This window comes from Rhipicephalus microplus, chromosome 10, assembly GCF_043290135.1.
Source record: "Rhipicephalus microplus isolate Deutch F79 chromosome 10, USDA_Rmic, whole genome shotgun sequence".
NCBI lineage: Eukaryota > Metazoa > Arthropoda > Arachnida > Ixodida > Ixodidae > Rhipicephalus > Rhipicephalus microplus.
The window spans coordinates 83,584,196-83,603,907 of record NC_134709.1 but is presented as its reverse complement, the minus strand read 5'-3'; the positions used below and the strand labels follow the sequence as shown (position 1 = coordinate 83,603,907).

Genomic DNA, 19,712 nt, shown 5'->3' with positions numbered 1-19,712 from the left:
TGCTGACGTCACCGGAATGTGGAAAGTACGCGCTGACGTCCTGGTTACCGCCATTTTGTTGAACGGCTGGCACATGTAGAAAGCTGCGCTGTACCTCAATGTGTTCATTTCCGGCAGCACGGATAGGGTGTCTAGAAACGCCGTTAGAAACTACGAACCGCACAGTAATATTGCACACCTTGACGTGACGTAAATACTTTCTGTATGTATAGATGGTGGAAAGATGATATATGCTTCCCGTTGAGACCGGAAGCACACTCGATCTTGCGCTATACGTACTTTATGGGGGACGTGACATATAAACGCGCTTATCTGTATATATTTTTCCGTGCTTGAGCCTCCACAATTATCTTATCAGCCAGCAATATTAGCAGTGTAATGGGCACGATGAACTCGTTTTTTTTTTCCTGCGGTAGGCGACGACAATGCTATCTTTTGTGGAGACAGCAAGGAGACAGTGCGGTACTGGCAGGCAGTCATGTCGGTTTATTGGAAGTGCACCCCACAAGAATTGTTGCAAACTGCGCCGAGTGAAGTTTTTGGAATGGGCAGGAATATGTGTAGATTAATTACTAGCTTAGTCACCGGATACTCTACGACTCGGTTGGTACCAGACTAAACTTGGTTTTTACGCTCAGCACTCGGTAGAACTTCAGAAAGGGCAACTACAGGTTAAACACTTACAAGGCGACTATTTGTCTCAGAATGGCCGCTTCGCGAGCAAAAATGTTGAAAAGGGTCATTGACGCGCGTTGAAATGTCTTACCCCTAACCTTAAGTTACGTGACAGCTAGAATCAGTTATCGGCTGCACACGCGCGAAACCTGGCAGTGCTTAGCAGAAAAAAAAATTAACTGGTAATATCAAAAAACTGAAATACACTGGCAACATGCATTATTGAGATTAGTACAGTGTATTTCTAGACACTGTACATTAGATGTAGTGGGGCACACCAACAATGGGGTAGGAATCGGCACGTTCAAACATGCCGCTCGTCGTCTTCTACATCGAGTATGCGGAGTAGCCACCCAGAGGGGGCTTCCACCCGGCAGATGTTTCGAACACCGCAACACGTGAACCACCGCCGCCGTGTGTCTCCTAATCCGTGCCTGGGCCTGCGACGCGGACGACATCTCAACCGGCAAGATAGACTGCCACAGAACCGCATGCGACGTTGCGGCTGAAATCCGGCGGTGCCCACCGCGACCGTCCCCGGGGGCATCGGAACGCTAAGCCTCGGGTGTGCTCAGGGGCGGCGACGGCTCGGTCGCCTCGTCCGCCGAGTGCGCCGCACCACGCGCGTCGCGTTCATGCTGCCAGACGATGCGCAACGGGGCTGAGACGACGAGGATCCACGATGCGCCCCTACAGCGAGCACGTCGCCGCGGCGGCTAGGTGGTGGCTGCCGCCGACGAGTCGTCGTCGTCACCGGCCGAGTCGCCCATTGGACGTCGGGCTCGTACTTATCTGGGCCCGCCCGTTATCGCCGCGCATAAAACTAACGCCGCTGCACGCTGTAGCGGGTCAGCGCTATGCCGGCACCGCAACCACCACCACCGCTCCCGGAGAAAACGTCGTCTGCTACGGCTCGCCGCACACCGCTCAGAGAGACGACGGCAACGCGGCGCTGCTCAACACACCGACGCCAGACGGAAGTGACGTCGTTAACGCACAACTTACTCCAGCACTTGAGGTAGCGGATCCGGAATACGCGTCGACGCAGACGTCACCGACCCGTGGTGACGCCACCAGCGCCCGTCGCCGAGCATCAGCCGCTGCTGCCCGCGGCGGCGTCTCAAAGATGGCTCTCCTGTTTTACACGCTCTACGGGTTTGCCATCATCTTCTTCGCCGGCTGGTGGTTTGTCTGGCTGCTTCATCTACTAGCCATCTTCAACGGGTGAGTCTCCGGATTACCCGCCGAAGCCCGACGGAAACACGGGCCTTTCAAACCGTCCGTGCGTGCGAGATCGTCTCCTCCCCACCCTCTCCCCTGTGTGCCCGGTCCCTTCTTTAGCAGCGGCGGTGGTGGTCACTTTCCTTCAGGCTCGGCGTCCTTGGCTGTTGGGCGAGCCGTCGCGCAAATTCCACGCCCTATCGTGCGTCCGTACGCGATCGGGCACTACCCGACCTGTGCCGTAACCCACACGGCCGCCGCCTCCTCGTTGATTCTTCGCAGAGCTCGCGCGAAGTTAGTGGGACAGCAGCCACGCATGCGACGCGCGCCGGCTTGGCGAAAGAGGCGTGCAAGAGGGGGGTGAAAGTGGGTTTTCGGGCGGGCCACCAGGCCTAGGTTGTTGCGCCGGCGTTCGTGGTCGTCGCGCTAGCGCTCGAAGAACAAACCGATCTATGTGCCTCGGAGTGGCGCGCCCCCGACGCAATCACCGCCGCACAAGTGCCCCCTTGGATTTGTCGCCGTGATTTGGCAGCCGGCGCCGCGCTCAGATGGGCGTGGTGTTCTTTTTTGCTTTCTTTTTCTCCGTCGGCGCTTCGCTTGAAGCGGCGGCCGATACATCGGCTGCAACGTCTTGGCCGAACGCTTGTTTTCCTTTTTTCTTTTCGCGATCCCAGCTCACTGCCCTTCGGCACTGCCTAAAAATGTGCCGGCACGGGGCTTGCCAGCTTCACTTCGGGGCATTAAACTGACCGCGCGTACGCAGCTTGTTTTTTTCGCGCTTTCGCCCGCCTCGTCAGCGATCACATTGTTCGCACCGGTCGCTTTCTCGAATTTCGGCAACTTCACGCCCGAAATCGCGCGTTTGGATGCGATCCTCTTTATGAAAGGGCAGTCTCGTGAAGTGTTTACCGGCAGTGATTGTGCGAGGCGGCGTAGATCTGTCATTCTTTTCCCGCCCTCACTCACCCACATGAGTCATGCGGGCGGGATGTATCAACTCGCGTTCTTTTGGAGAGAGTTTTATTTTGCTTACCACCACGAGTGGTGCCCGCGTTCATGCTTTCCGTGCCTGCTACATTTCTTTTCTGACGTCGGGCCGATCGTGAGCGCAATGACCCGCTTGCCTCGTGTGTGTGTGTGTGAAATGCTTGCGCCACAAGCGCGATCACGTCACTTAGAGGGTGATTCGTCTTTCGCAGTCGCAGAATGCTAGACAAAGCAGAGGCGTTCTTTTTCTTCCTAATGAATGTAGGAACGGCACAGCAGGCTAGGACCTATTAATAAAACTGACAGCACTGACTTAAGTGTGACTGCGACGTCAGCGCACGGAACACCAGTTGGTCGGAATTTACGGAGCCCTCTACTACGTCACCCCTCATAATCATTTCGTGATTTAGGGACGTTAAGCCGCAGATATTACTTGGCAAACTGTTGAAAGTCATTGCTGTGCGTTTTGCTTCGTCGGACCTTGTATGTCTGTTCTTACATTTATTATACGATGCCCACATATTCAAGTTTCGATGCTTCATATATATTTTTTCTGTGATTCTTTTGATCGCTGTTGCGCTTGCGAATTAACCGGATTACAATCGCATAGCGGACGGTATATGTATCCCATCCCATTAGTTCCTTTGCGAAAAAGAAACAACAAAAAAACCCAGTGGTGTCGTAGTTTTGCTGTTCTTTTCTTTCTTTCGGTGTCGAGAGATTTCGAGGTCGCAGACGTCGTGCCATGTCGTCTGCTAGGTGGCTTTGATTTCGCGTACGATACAGGGCAAGGCCTGTATCGAGGACATACGAAACGGTTTCGTACGGTGCCGGTTTTGTGTGCTTAGTTTAGTTTTTCTGCGGCCCCGCAGGCTTCGGGGAGGGTCAGTTTTATTAGATACATTTGACACAGCGCCGGTGAAGTTACTGCTACGTTTGGCAAGTTTCTCCGAATCGTTGTTTTAGCGCCTTTGGCATACGTCGCGTATGGCGCATGTGTCGCAACCGTAGTGAAATACCTCTATTGTGGGCCGGTCGCTTCGTACTATACGTATAAGGAAAGAGAGTGTATCTTCTTTTTTTTTTGTCACCGTGTTGTCGCTTACGAATGTGCTACGTACGCATCGGCACGTGGAATGTGTCATCCGTTCGTCGCGCTCGCACCGTGCAACGTTAAAGACCAAAAAAAAAAAGCAAACACGGAAGGCGCGGCGCCAACGTGAGTAAAACAAACTATAGCTGTGGCGCACAAAAATGGCAGATACCACGTATAGTGGCAATCGTTGATATGCGATGCACGAACGAGGAAAGTTGATATATCACATTAAAACCAGCGCAACGTTATGAGGTGGACGTAAATTATGCCGTACATGTCTTCTATGTCGTGTTCCGACGTGCCGCTTTTACCTTCGTCGTCTATTCACGTGGCGCGATACGAAATTTGGTAGATGTGGAGCTAGCGAAACCGCCGCAAGCGCATCATGAGCGTGGCATGTATAGCCATGTTGTTACATGTCACGCATCTCGTGAATATCATGTTTGCATTAGTCGCATGCTTTCGTCAGCCATTGGCGTCACGTAATCGCAAATTTGGCATATGCTAAGCTCGCGAGACTGCCGCGAGCGCATCACGAGAGTGGCATGTAGTCAAGGTCTTACATGACAGGCATGTCATGATTTCCACGGTGTAGGGTCTGTAACTGGTGTTCGCCATTCGGTCATACCATACCAGTTTTACATGTCATGTGTGCGAAACCACCGCAAGAGCAGCAGCAAGACAATGAAATGTAAATCATGACATACATGTCATGATCTTTTGTTAAGACCAGTCACTTATGCTCGTCATACAGTCATGTTATGCCATACTAATTGTGGTATCGACGCCATTATCGAAACGGCCAGAAGAGCTAAAAGTCGTAGCCGGCTAGATGGAAACACAAATACGCTCAAGGTCGCCAAAGTTCGCTAAAAAAATGTTTAGCATTTAAAATGGACATCTTGCGACAACGAGAGAGAGAGAGGTCATTAACAGCTCCGCGAGTGCTTTGAAATCTTGAAGCTGCTATACCTACTCTGTTTCCCCTGAGGAAGGAACCAAGTCGGTTCTGAAGCGTCGGATTTCTTGAAAAACTTATGGGGTCGGAGTTTAAATGATTTCCCAGAAAACTGATGTCTAAACTTCACTCGAAGCGTCGTAGTGCGTAGGTCTGCCTTGAGAGAATTTACTACAGGCACCCGTCACGATGGTCCGGTGGTTACGGCGCTCCGCTGCAGACGCGAAGGTCGCGAAATCGAATCCCGGCCTCACTTTTCGATGAAGGCGAGAATGGCAGAGGCCCGTGCGCTTGGAACCCCAGCTGGTGCTCCAGATTTCCTGAGCCGTCCACTATACGACTTCTCTCATAATCGTGTCGCGGCTTTGGGACGTTAAACCCCAACAATTATTCTCGAAGAATGTAGAGGCACGCCTTCTGGTGGGTCATCATTGGCAGATCGTGTTCGTGGTAGTGCTGTCGTAGCCAGTAGGAAGGCTAAAGTGCTGCCCCCCGTTTCCTTTTTTAAAGGAAGTCTACGGGATTGCGACGGGGAAAATGGCAGCGGCAAGACTGGCAAATACGTAATTATTTGTTTGTAACCGAACTTATGTCGGGAAAATGAAAACTCAAAAACACGTACACGCTGCTGGGCACTGATAGAGACGGGAGCAGGAACACTTGTCGGCCGTTGAGTGATCTGCCAAGCGGTAAAGCGCGTCGGCATTTATACGAGTGCCATCGAAGATTCCAGGGTTATCGCTAGCGACCGCTCAAATTCCGGGATAAACGCTGATGTTCGTGTTATCCGCGTAATCTCGTCGGATGGTTCCAAAAGAGACGGGAACGGTAACACTTGTCGGCAGTTGAGTGACCTGCCAAGCGGTAGAGCGCGTCGGCATTTATGCGGGTGTCATCGAAGATTCCAGCGTTATCGCTAGCTGCCGCTCAAATTCCTTGTTAAACCCTGATGTTCGCGTTAGCCGCGTAAACTCGGCGGATAGTTCCGAAATAATCTGGAAGTTTCCCAGTATACTTCGGGCGTGGTTTGCGCATTGGTGATGCACAACTCTATTTCTCGCCAGATATGGCAGTGGTAACTCGAGTGCTAGTGATATAAAAAATGTTAGAGAGGAGCGCGCCTGGCAATATGTATACGCACACAAACAAAAACACGCACTAGCATACGTAAATTGTTGTTGAACCCTCTCTTCCCACTGAAAAAAAATCTCCATGCATGTGAAGTCTAAATGCATGTATATATTTCGCGACGAAACAACACACCTGCTCTGCCAGATATGCACGACTTTATTTATATTATTGCTTTGCTGTGACCGTTCGTTTCGGCTGTTCCCAAAAGTTCGCAACAGATGACATTGTTTTTTTAACGGCTGTGACCCGAAACATTTGTATTTATAATAGGAAAATAAATGAAATTAAAAAACGCTTCCTCCGCGGTCATGCCCTCCCGATACACCTAGATACAATTGCCCTGGAATCACCCCATTGTTAAGGACGAACATATTCATTATTATTTTTTTGAAGCAGCACCTATGCAAATCAGTATCGCTCCAATGACACCGCCTTCAGCGTTCGGATTAACTCGTTTACGCCGCGGTTTGGCATATTGTCTCGCTGGCACGCCCTGGACACGAGGTGGCGTCTACAGCGCGTGACGTCATGGTGCGCGGATATTGTTAGGAGCCGATTCGGCGGCTTGCTCAGCGACAGAGTAATGTCGAAAATTTTAAATCTAGAAAAACACAAAAAAACCTAAATGTTTTTGCTACGACGTAATAGTGCGGTTAACCGAGATTGTAAAAAAAGAAAAAAAAAAAGCTTTGTAATGACGTATGTATGAGTTTGACGATGGTCTTCGCGAGTATGCTTTTGTGCGGACAGAAATCTTGCTCAAACAAAGATGTAAATATAATTTTGTTCGTGAACTGAAAAAAAAAAAAGTCTTAACAGAACTATACGAGTTTTGCTGAAGCGTTAACGCTGAACTCGCAAAAAAACAGCCGGTGAAATTCGCCAATAGTTTTGTTTGTTTTGACCGGCTCCTTAGCCCCCATTGTGGCCGTGAAAACTGCTGGCGATGTTTTTTTTTTTCTCTTTCTTTTCCGTCAGTGCAAGCAGTTGTTCTTTTCTTTTCGAGTACGCGCTTCGTCTGCGCGGACGGGGAGTGTGTGCGAACGCTATAGCAGCCGTTCCTCGTGCCGAACTGCGCCAAACCTAACGTGTCCTCCAATCGTGTGTGCAAGCAAGCGTTCCCGATGCCAACAACGTCTTGCTTCTATCACTAAGTGAAAATGATGTAGTAATAAAGAGGTAGTGACTGCAAGTACATAGGTAGTAACTGCGGCAGCTGCCAACTTTCTTACCAGTGCGAACGTTTCGATACCTGTTTATTACTTACGTTAGTGCACATTGAGAGCAAATAGTAACTGCAGACCTTCATTATACGGTGTCCCTCAAAATCATATCGTGGTATTGAGACCCAAAAGTAGGGCAATAATAATAATAATAATAATAATAATAATAATGGTATTATACTATAATGCGAGTTTTAGTTATGTGTTTATTTCCTGTTTCATTTCCTCTTGCTTTTTTATGTTTAAAGGCGCTGCTGTATCTTTCGAACGTATTAAATGGTCAGTAGCTACGTTTAGAGCGGAGTTTCGGGGTTTTACGGGCCGGAGCCACTAAGCGGTTGGGAGGCATGCCGCAGAAGGGTCTCGGGATAAATTTTCCCTGCTCATTTCACAATTTCAAAAAGGAAAAAAAAAAACCTAGCGCCCCCTACAGTATGTAATGTTTTACGGAGAGGTTTCAATTCCGTCATGTTGGGCTGTTAACGTTTGTGTTTTGTTGTGTCTTTAACAATTGAACGAGCAGTGTTGCGGCATGTACAGTATGGTCCACTGTTAAAGGGAACGCTCGAATGCACACCATCAATAATTTGTGGCCCTCTGAGAGCAAGTGAATTAAGAAACAATCTTCATGCAAGTCAATAGTCTGTCAAAGGGAGCCGGAACTTTTAACCAGCAGTAGTCTTATGCATATCTAAGCAGCCGTGATTTCGTTAGATAGCGAAATCTAAACATGCTGCTCACGCAGGTGTTTCCCCTTTAACAGTGGACCTGTCTGTACATGCAAACGAGAACGGTTGAGTAGGCGCATGCGATGTTTCATGGCCTTGCTGATTCACGTCGCAATATGTACACAAACGAGGAAACCTCGGCTTAATGGCTCGAGGTGGTGGCGCCCACCACGTGCCGTGAAATGGCCTCGTTCGTCGAATTCATTCGCACGAAAGTGTTTGTTTCCTATGGGGACATTGATGCGGGTTTGACATCGTATGCTCGCCGCTTCATTGATTTCGCTTTTCATGCTGCCTTGTCGCGTCGTCGAGTCGGCATTTAAAGGGAACTCGACGCGCTGAAAGGGAGGAATTGTCAACCGCTCGTTGGTGATAAGAAGCTGCGAAGAGATGCGCATAAATTGATTTCTCGGAAGTCGCGAAGACGCCGGAGCCATTCCCAGCCGTCGTGGCCGGGCCGTGTTTTTATACAAAGATAAAAAAAGAAGCACCCGTGCTGTTACGTTAGACGTACGGGGTCAAAATTTTGTACTATAGTCCGCCACCACTGCGGGGCGTTGCTTCGGTACACTTTACTGTGACGCGAAGTACATTTAGTGAAAAAAAAAAGGGGGGGGGGAAGCTTAAGCGAAGATATTGAAACGCGAAAAGTACCAGCTATTTAATGACAGCCTGAGAAACGTATACAGAAAAAAAAAAGACATTTCCGCGCATGCGTGAAATTACTGCGTGTCTCGTACAACAGTCTTTTGACAAGTGACGGAAATAAAGTATGGAGATGGGGTATATGGTTTTGCCTTACTGCTTCTCCTTTCTGGGTCGTTGAGCAATTATTCCGTTCATAATTTCACTGACTACAACCCAACAGCTGAAATTACTGCTTCTTTAAAGCATGACATCCCATAGTTGACCCGCCCCAACGTTGCCTGTCGGTGTGCGCAGTGCTAATGAGGAACTTGCTGTTCGGGTGATGCACTGTCACTATAACTGGGAGCGGCTTGTGCCCAAACAACGATAAAGGAGGGGATGTTCAGTTATTTTAGCCACATCATCATCATCAGCCCGACTACGCCCACTGCAGGACAAAAGCCTCTCTCATGATCCGCCAGTCAACTCGGGCCTGTGGTTGCTCCTGCCACTTTATAACCGCAAACGTCCTAATCTCATCTGCCCACCCAACCCCTCAGCTGCTTCTGTGGGGGTCCAGTCACTTACCCTTAATGGCCAGCGGTTATTCTGCCTCCGCGCTACGTACTCAGCACATGCCAATTAACCCTTCTTGATTACAACTATGGCATCCCTAACACCGGTTTGATTCCATGACCCACTCTGCTTTGTCGCTTAGGGTTACACCAATAATTTTCCTTTCCGTTGCTCGCTGCGTCGTCCTCAACTTATGGCGAATTCCACTGGTAGATCCGGAGTGCCTGCCGAAATCTTGAAGCGAGAAGCCGCAGTGTGCCAGACGAGATCTGTGAGTGGAACACCTGGATTTCCCGCTTCAAGTCTCTCCGGAAGTTTTTTTACGCATACGTCACTAAACCGGTGCCGGAAACGATTTCCTTTTCTGCTCTCGACGTTTCAATGACAACTGTGTCGCCTCTGCGAAGCACGCATTTCGACCACGCAGTCTCGCGGGAAGCAGGGCTACCGCTTTCCAATTTTAGGAATGTAAACAAGAGCACAGTGTTACTAGACCGCCTCAAAAAAAACGCTGAGGGCAACCCAGCTGCCCGACTGCACCGGAAATGACGGTAGCGCATTCTCGGAGTTCCGGCGAAGTCCGTCTCTGCAAGTCGGAGCATGCGGAACGTTCCGTCGCGGTGTGGATTGCTCCGAATCTTCCAGTGGAAAATGCGAACTTGCTCTGAATCTACCAGCGAAAGGCGGATTGTTAGCTTTTGGAGCAAGAAAACTTGCTCCCGCTCGACGAGTGGAATTCGCTATTAAAGGGGCCCTGCAGCACTTTTTGAGCATGCTCAGAAAACGCTACCGATCGCTAGTCGAGGCTTCCGAGAACACGCGAGCCAAATGTCGTAGCGCAGCACGTATACCCTGGATTTCGCAATAAATTATCAAATTCAGCTAAAAGTTGCTTTCTCTTCTCTCGATAAATCGCGGAATATGCCCAAACATCACATGCAGACGACCCATCTATCAGCCATTGGCTTATTTGAACATGGCATGCTCGGTTGTTGCAGAAATCGCCGCGAGAGGCCGTCACTTGTCCACGCGTGCGCGCGCGATCGCACTGAGAAAGCCGCGTATTCGATGAAAAAAAAAGTGCTCAAGGTCACAAGACGCGCGTGACGTTTTTTTGTTTGCCCCTCCCATCCCTCTCTACTTAGCTTCCAGCGCTTTCGTTGGAACGAGAGAAGAGTGATTACAGCGTGTGACAAATCTTTGTAACTCCGCTCGTACTGGATGGATTCATAAAATTTTTGCGGCGTTGAATTTGTGAGGCAATACGCTTTTCCAGTGAACTAATTCTAATTATTCAAAAGAAAGTGTTTCACGGCCGCATTAAGTTGAACCCTCTTTGTAATCCTGCCCCGCCGCGGTGGTCTATAATGGCTAAGGTACTCGGCTGCTGACCCGCAGGTCGCGGGATCGAATCCCGGCTGCGGCGGCTGCATTTCCGATGGAGGCGGAAATGTCGTAGGCCCGTGTTCTCAGATTTGGGTGCACGTTAAAGAACACCAGGTGGTCGAAATTTCCGGAGCCCTCCACTACGGCGTCTCTCATAATCATATGGTGGTTTTGGGACGTTAAACCCCCACAAATCGATCAATCTCTTTGTAATCCTCCAGGTTTTCCCCGTATTCCCGAAGATTCGTAGATTTCCGTACCGCGTATTTCCGTCACTTGCTTATGGACAGGCAAGAACCCCTGTATTTTGAGGAAAGGCCCAGTAGGAAGTTTCTTGATTGGCAAAACTTCGTTACCCGCCTCGGTGGTTTAGTGTTATATGGTACTCTATATGTATACTGCTGACCCTGTGGTCGCGGTATCGAATCAAGGCCGTGCCAGCCGCATTTGCGATGGAGGCGAAAATGCTTGATACCCGTGTAGATTTAGGCGCACATTGAATGAACCCCAGGTAGTCGAAATTTCCGCAGTCATCTAACCACGTATTGCGGTGGCTCTCATGATCGCATGGTGGTTGCGGGATGCAAAACCCGAGCAATTATTACGAAACGTCGTCATATGTGTCTCTGGGGAGACTTGTACAACCACACTTTCATTGTTCCCGTTTGATTCGATTTTTTGCCTTTGACATTTTCTCACGTCATTGGTGGACATTTTAAATGGAACTAGCGGAACACTGGAATGATAAGTAAATCTACGCGTTTGCACAGCGCGAAGCTGCAAGGAGCGTCTTGGACGACGTGAAAAAAATTTGACTTAAAGGTTTCTCAATGTCTTACTATGGATGTTCGTTAGTTTTATTGGTTTACACTCCTGGATTGCCCGCCTGGTGGCATTTGAAGTGAACGATCCGCACGCGTCGGCTTTAAAGGGACACTATAGTGGAACGATGAATCGACTTAGATTGAGAAAGTGTATGAACTCAATGTCGTTAACCTGATCATTGTAAGTTAGTTAATACAGAAAAAAATTACAGCATATCCACGGAGTGAATGATGATGAGGGGGGCGAAGCTTCGGAGGGTTTTATCGGTAAACCGTGAATCTTCCGTCCATCTTTCTCCGTCCGTCCGTCCGTCCGTCCGTCCGTCCGTCTGTCTGTCTGTCTGTCTGTCTGTCTGTCTGTCTGTCTGTCTGTCTGTCTGTCTGTCTGTCTGTCTGTCTGTCTGTCTGTCTGTCCGCATCTGCTGAGCGAGTCATAGAACTAGGGGGTCACGTACCAAGAGAGACATGCATACAGACCCACGGCTAACTTCGCCACCTAAAAATCAAGGTCAGAACTTTACTTTCAAATGTCGCGCGGAAATCTATGCGCATGACGCCAAGGATGTCAAAGTGTACTCGTCGCATTTTTGGCGACAATCGCCGAATAAAATTTTCTGGCATTTCTTGTGTTAAGGCTATGGCCGCCTCAGAGGTCACTGTACTTAAGCAATTATAGTGGTATCTGAGGTGTCACGTCCCATAACCACAATACAATCACGAGGGACGCTGTTTGAGGGCTCCGGATATTATGACCGTTTGGTGTTCTTTAACGCGCACATGACATTGCACAGCTATCGTACACGGGCATCTATGACATTTTCCCTCCCTTTAAATGCCGTTTAAATGCCGTTTTTAACGCCGTTGCGGACAATCGGTGGACAGTGAGACCAACAGGATGGGTTACCAGTGAATGGGAAACGCAGTCGGCTGGGGAATAAGACAGTTAGAGTTGGATGTAGTGGCGAAACTAATGACTTCTGAGGGATCAAACGGAATCAACTCGCACGGGATATAGTAAAACTGGAGGTTATACTGAATGGGAAAGGCTTCTATCCCGCAGTGGACGTTATAAACGCACTGGGAATGGGAATATCGCGTGGGAATATCGTGGGAATACCCCGGGTCTCGACAGTGCAGATGTTGTCGGTGTATACGACACGCACGCTCGCGCGCCGGACGGATATGTATAGTTTCGAAACAGTAGCGACGACGTTTAGGTATGTTGCGTGCGTGTTCTAACGCGACTCGGCGTGCATTCGTATTAAAGCGACGCTGTGGAAATGGCGCGTGCCGCACTCTGCGTGCCTGGCGGGTCATGCTCCTCGGCATGCGATATATACGTCAGCAGGACGTCATTTCGTTGTGAATTCAATAGCCGAACGCTCGAAAACCGTCGACGTTGTTGACATCGCACAAGGGCGGGGCTGTAGTGTGTGTGTGTGTGTGTCCCCTGAACCGCCGCCAGCATAATTCCCCAACGAAATAATAATAGTATTATATTTATTTTTTCTTTAGCTAAATAAAGTCCTGGCTATGCGCTCTTCCAGTTCATACTTTTATTGCACTCATTGAGAAATCGCAAATGCAGTACGGCTTTTGCTGGTCGATATAGTTAAGAGAAATTGATCTCGAAAACGTGTGTTGGCGAGCTAGTAAGTTAAACTGGAAACCGAACAGCGCTCGAAGTAGAGCTGACAAAAAAAAAAAAAAAGTGTCTCGTCCTTCCATACTTTTTTTTTGTCTTCGGTTTATAGTGCCGTGCTCGATTTATTTTTGGTTAAACAAATTTCCTAGCATTGCAATTGACTTACTCCGGTCGCCTTTATACGAAACGAGTCTTGCTTTGCAAGAATCGTGATGGTCATGCCGCCTATGTTCGCGTCGAAGCAGAGCATGAAATGATGTTTCCGTAACCGCTGTCTTGTGCTGGTATACATCAGGTCATGCACCGGGCAATACGACGAAAACAGGGAACAAATAATACCCCCTTGTACTGTTTTTTTTTTCCCACTCGTGTATGTGGTACAACAGTACGAATAAGTTGCTGGGGAGTGCATGTGTTATTATGACCCTTGCAGTGCTTTCTATAAATACTGTTTCTCAAGGTCCATTAAAACCGCGTGACGCAAGAAAAGAGAGAGAGAGAGAGAGAAATGTTACGCTCGCACGTAGTACTGCTTTTTAACGAGCCGCGTTGTTCGCGGCGCTCTCGCATCCGTCCGTGCGGCATGAGAACAAGTGTCTAGGTTTCATCCCTCACCGTTATTTATTTTTATTTATTTATTTATTTAAATACCTTAAGAGCCCGGAGGGCATTACATAAGGGGGGATACATACAAGAGGTTACTATAGCATCAGTAAAACAACATGTCAGGGAGTAATACTAGTAATCAAACTGACCGATAGCCCAAGCAACATTACTAATAACACAATAAGCAAAAAACACAGTAAGCAGCCCTTGTGCGTTTTCACGTGCGTGTCTCTAGAGTGAGAGAGGCCGCGTCCTGTAACGTATCTATGCGTGCATGTGGGGAACAAATCGGGGGGACCCCCTATGCTTCTCTCTTGCGGCAGCGTTCAACTCTTAAACTGAAGCTGAAATAAATTTTATTTGAGTCAGCGCTTCGTGTGGTGTGCTAATCCTACGACGCTGTTTTCCGATTCGAGATGTTCATCCAAAGTTCACCTTATTGATTGAATGAATAAAGGAAACATTTATTTCATTGAAGAGGTAAAGCTCTCGGTCGCAGTTGCAGATTATGTGGCTAAGAAATCGGTGATAGAGGCGCTGATTTCTGATCGTAAGGGTCTTAGAGGATGGGAGTCGTGAAAAGGGGGGGGGGGGAACGACGACACCCCCCCTTGCCCCCGATTATGAAGAAGCCCACGCACGGTACGCCTATGCATTTGATGATCAAGTGATCGCGTCGTGTGATGTTATCTCGTGACCACCGCTCGGAGACCTCATAGGCTGCGAGGTCACATGAACATCTTATGACGTCATGCCAGGCGATATCGACATCGAGACGACGATTTTGTTTATGCGCCCAGACAAGTCATCCCTTTCGTTATGTTAAATGCCTCTATGTAATACCGCTTGCACTGCTAATCAGGATTAAGCCCGACAAAGATCAGCATCCTCAACAGTGATTGGCTCTGAAAAAGAATGGCTATTTGGGCTAGTTGGTTTGAATTCGTGGTAATAAGGGCTGCAGCGCGAGCACGAAGCTGCTAGAAGAAACAGACGAAAGGCGAGGCACGGAAAGCAAGGAGGACAACACGAGCGCTGTTTCTTCTAGCACCTTCGTGCTGCAGCCCTTATTACAGTGATTGGCTCCCGTGTGCAGCCTGCTTGAAGGAGCCAATCACGATCGAGAAACTCGATACGGATCCGAGTCCAGCCGCGATTAAAGAGAACCGTGTGACACCAGCCGTAACTTTGTCGTTCTTCCTGTAGCTCGACTTGAATCGCGTATGTGGAGGTGCTCGTATACGACACGTATTTTGGCTATTCGCGCTGTTGCTCGCGCAAAGTCACTGCCCGATGCACCTGTAAACGCGATCCGGTGCGATTGTTTTCTCTGGAAGCTCTTCGTGACGAATTCGCGGTGGTGTCATCGCGTTCGTTTGTTGCTTGCATAGTTTTCGTGTTGAGGAGAGTCGTGTTCCGTGGCCCGTCGCATTTCTCTCCCCCACCACCGTTATTTGTGGGAAGCTCTGCAGATGACTTCGCTGCTGGGGCACGCTGCTCAGTTCTTTGCCTTGCTCCTTTCGCGTTGCGCCAGCTCAGGCAGCTCGAACAGGGTAGCGATGACGTGAGTCTATTGTCTGTGTCATGATTGGTCGAAATTCATCTGCCCGCTCGCTGCGCTTGCTTGCGCCCGGGTGCAGCGAAGGCTGCGAAAGGGCTCCGTGCCGTCAATCTTTAGAGTAATGGTATTAAGGCCTGAAAGGAATATACTGGCGCGATTTTGTGGTACCCCAATTGGGATATTTTTTTTTTTGTTTCCACGATTTATGCACCATCAACGCTGTCCGCACAGCAAAGCCAGACAATACGTATGAAATATTTTGACTTTAACGTTTTCGTCGCCCAGCATCTCCAAGCCACATTATCACGAGCCAACATAGTTCACTGGGTTGGCGAAGTCTGCGTCTTGCGTGCGGCCTGAATCGCGCAAATCGCTGCTAGTCTCTGGGCAACACTTCACTCGTCGTTATGAGAACCGAGTGTGACTTACAGCAAATTATACAGAGCTGATGCTAGCATTTCGCGAGCTTCCCGTGACGTCAAACTTCTGTTGACACGTTCACTGCGAAGGAGCCACGGCCCCTGGATACACCACCTCTGGTCGTTCGGTCCAAGTGGCTTGGAGGTATAGCTCAAAATGGCCTCGTAGGCTCAAGATGGCCAAGTGGCTTGGAGGTATAGCTCAAAATGGCCTCGAGACTGCACCTCGCGCCAACGAACCAGTCTCTCGTTGGCGCGAGGTGCAGTCGTGGTGGGCCGGAAACCGCACGGCAAAGTGCGCTACCGCGTCAGCTGGAGCGACGAGATTAACCCGTGTCATCCGGGAGAACGAAAGAAAGCGCGTTTTTGCCGGAACAGAGGCGTCTTCCCTGGCGAAGACGAGACCACTAGTCGAAATTCTCGATTCCAGCGACACCCCGCGTTCAAGAAATATTCATCGCTCTCAACTCAAACTTTTTTTTTTTGTCAGAGAATTGATAATGCAGTATACGCATTTAACGGCGCCATGTCGATCGGGAATCTGCCGCTGGACGAACCTGTGGGAACCTGCTTGCAGGCTCCGCTCCGTGGTCTGTAATCCCCTTTCCCTCCCTCTCTCATTCCCTACCCGCCGTTATGGGGGGTAGGGAATGAGGGAAAGGGAAAGAGAGAAGGAGAAAGGGAAAGGGAAAGAAAAGACATGTACATTGGGAAAAGGGAAGCAAATGGAAAGGGAATGAAAGGGAAAGGGAAATTGGAAAGGGAAATGGCAGAGGTAAAATGAGAGAGGAAAAGGGGAAAGGGGAATCGAGGTTGTGCTCGAGCGGTAGGTAGGTAGGTAGCTCTTCCTGTTTACGCACAGTATACTACATGCCGGGCGTGCGTTTCGTAGCGCTTGCGGACTCGCGCGCGTGACGCGAGGCCGGCGCCGAGCTTTGCTCTTGTCCTCTCCCTCCCTTCCTTTCGTGACTTTCCGGTCCCCTGCACGACCACAGCTGTTCCTGCACTCCGCCGCCGTGCACTGTCGCGACACGTTGCCGCCGTTTGCTGCATGCATGCGTTTCGCGCCTTTCCGCGCGATACACCTTCTATTTTTGTTCGTTTGTTGACTTGCTCTTTTTGCGGCGCGTGTTTCCTTTATGTCATTGCTATCATTGCCGTCTGGCAAGGCCGCTCTTTGCCACTAATTGAAGAGCTGCCACAGTGCGAGAGTGCTGCTTCGGCAGTGCGTTGTTGTCGTGTCTGCTGATTCTGTGGTGCTCTGGTTGCTGTGCTCGCGGCTGCTGACCTGAAGGGTCGCGAGTGCGATACCGGTCGCACAGTCGTGTTTTTGACGGGGCTGGAACCCTACGGGCCCGCGTACCACGCAATGTCCATGACATGCGTCTGTAACATACCCTCATCTATTTGCCATTGGTGTTAGCTCTTGAGTTGCATTGTTTCTTTATTCTTTTTTTCATTCATGTTAATCACATGTTTGTGCACTTTTGACCTTGTATAACCACACATCTGTATTATGTTACCTGTTCACATAATTTTCATTCCTGTCTGTTAAAATTCCGCGTATTTTGTACACCCACTCCTGCCATAGCGCACTTAACGCTGCAGTATGTGTAAATAAATAAATAAATAAAAGATGTCGGTGCACGTCAAAAAGGCACTGGAGTGAGGTAATAAGTTAGTTCAGACTGGTTTGCCATACTCTCAGAACTTTAAAGTCAATTTCACCACAATAGGTTTAATAATGAATTAGATCAATTTCAATAGCCTCGCTTTTAAATTTTCGCGCTGATATCTGATGGTGACGTCACGGATTTCGATGTGCGCTTTCTGTATCTTGGGCCCTGTAGGAGGAACTTTCGAGTCCCTGGTTCACTTAAAATACTGTGTACTTCGTTTTTGCCAATTAGGAAATGCGTAGACCCTAGTGGACTCCGCCAGAATCGATGACGTCACGGCGAAAAGTGCGGGAATTTCACGGCGGGGTCGACACCAGCATTTTATTATTTTTGGGGCGTTTTCTCGCTTTATTGCCGAGCGTCTTCGCGCATCGTGGTGTTATATTGAAGTTTGGTAATACGAGAAAGATCAATGCCAGTAAGGCGATGATTGGGGCTAATTGGTTCATGTCCGAGTCGTGGTCATGCGCTGTTTTAAATGGACCCTAAAAGAGTATCAATGACTTGGTTTATATTTATACCCTGCACTCTGAGAACTCTAATGCCATAAGTTTCACTGTCATAATTTGCTAAATCAAGTTTGAAATTTCACTTTTAAAATTCGTGCCGTATTCTCCGCGCGTGACGTAGAAAGTTTCGAAATCTATTTATCGTCTTCTCGAGACATTGGCTCTATGATTTTTTTTTTTTGCAACTTCGTATGCTAGATCCAGTGCACCAGCAGAAGACAATGTACTTCATTTTTCATCGATTGTATGCTGTGTAGGACCCTGTAGACGCCTTCAAAAACTATGACGTCACGGTGTTTGGTGCGGGAATCTCAGTGGCGTCTCCACTGGGATTTTATTTTCTCGCGTTTTCTTTCCTAACCAATCGTCGCATCGCGGTAAGGGTGGTGTTTTCTTATTTGTGAAATTGTACTCTACTAATACGCGAAAATTTGTTCTGCTCTTTAGTGTCCCTTTGAAAGCAATATACCGTCGAAGAATACGCGGAGAGAAACGGAAGTGGACGAGACATTCAAAGTTTCGCTTTGTCTCGTACGCTTGTGTTTGTCTTCGGCGTCTTCTTCGCCGGCATTGTTTTTCAAAACAGCGTCTAATCGGGACTCACACTAGAGAAGTGCCTCCAAATCATATCGGGGTCTGGGCGCCTGCATACAGCACCGGGATATTATTATTAGGAGTGGATTGTCCTCAGATAACACTGTGGTGGAGTACATACAGTGCTTGCTGCTTCGATCGTCTCTGCAGGCGGCGTATATGTATACAGGCGGGCAGTTGTAGCGATCTCGGGTGTTTGCGTGCGCGTCGTTTATCAGCTATGGTCTTGACGACACGAGCAATCTTGGGAGATAAAAAGCTGCGGCGTTCAAGCAGCCGATAAGAGTTGACCTCGAGGGCAAGATCTCCGCTCTCGAGTCTGTTTTTAGTACAGACTTCCATATTTCTAACGTAAAAACGACTTTTGTTTTTTTTAGTTGTTACTGAAAGGCCTCTTAAAACGCGCAGTACGAGCGCGTTATTTCCTCCTAATGCGTTTTGCAGTCTTTTCGGCACAGTTACTGACGTCGGCAGGTTGTTCACGTGACGTCGGGCGGAAGAAAGCTCCCCATTTGGCCACATACGAGGTATATCTGTTGTACTTTGCCTCCTGCATACGAGGTATATCGGTTGTACTTTGCCTCCTGCAAACGAGGTATATCGGTTGTACTTTGCCTCCTGCATACGAGGTGTATCGGTTGTACTTTGCCTCCTGCATACGAGGTATATCGGTTGTACTTTGCCCCCTGCCCTGAGCAGTCGCACGCCCGAATCCCTTGGTGGGCTTCAGGGGCTCACCATGCGTGCACTAAAACGTTTAATCCCGTTGTCAGTATACCACTGTGCGGGCTCGCTCGCACTCGAAAGCTTTGCTGATAAAATATCCCCCTTCTGCCACTGTGCGTTTAATTCAACTATGAACTGCGAACCAACTATGTATGAAAGCACGTCAGATATATCACCGCGTGTTTCTTCGAAATGTCTTTAAATTCGGTGTGCACATTTCTGCGGGCCTTCCTGAATGGACAACTATAGCAGTAACCTCATTGTGTTATACTTGTACGAATCGCCGCGTGGGCTGCACTTGGCTGGGGGGACTATACTACCATGTTCGGTGGCTTCGCCACGGTGGTCTAGTGGTTAAGGTACTCGGCTGCTGACCCGCAGGTCGCGGGAGCAAATCCCGGCTGTGGCGGCTGCATTTCCGATGGAAGTGGAAACGTTGTAGGCCCGTGTACTCAGATTTGGGTGCACGTTGAAGAACCCCAGGTGGTCTAAATTTCCGGAGCCCTCCACTACGGCGTCTCTCATAATCATATGGTGGTTT

General features: G+C 49.0%; 1 protein-coding gene across 1 annotated transcript in view; it reads left to right on the top strand.

Moving 5' to 3' along the window:
• Window positions 1–1,166: 1,166 nt before the first annotated feature.
• GlcT (ceramide glucosyltransferase) overlaps window positions 1,167–19,712 on the top strand; it is a 71,511-nt gene continuing 52,965 nt past the window's right edge. Inside the window, exon 1 of the mRNA XM_037432314.2 lies at window positions 1,167–1,899. Within this exon, the coding sequence (XP_037288211.2) occupies window positions 1,358–1,899 (542 nt within the window). The 5' untranslated portion in view covers window positions 1,167–1,357. The remainder of the gene's footprint in view (window positions 1,900–19,712) is intronic.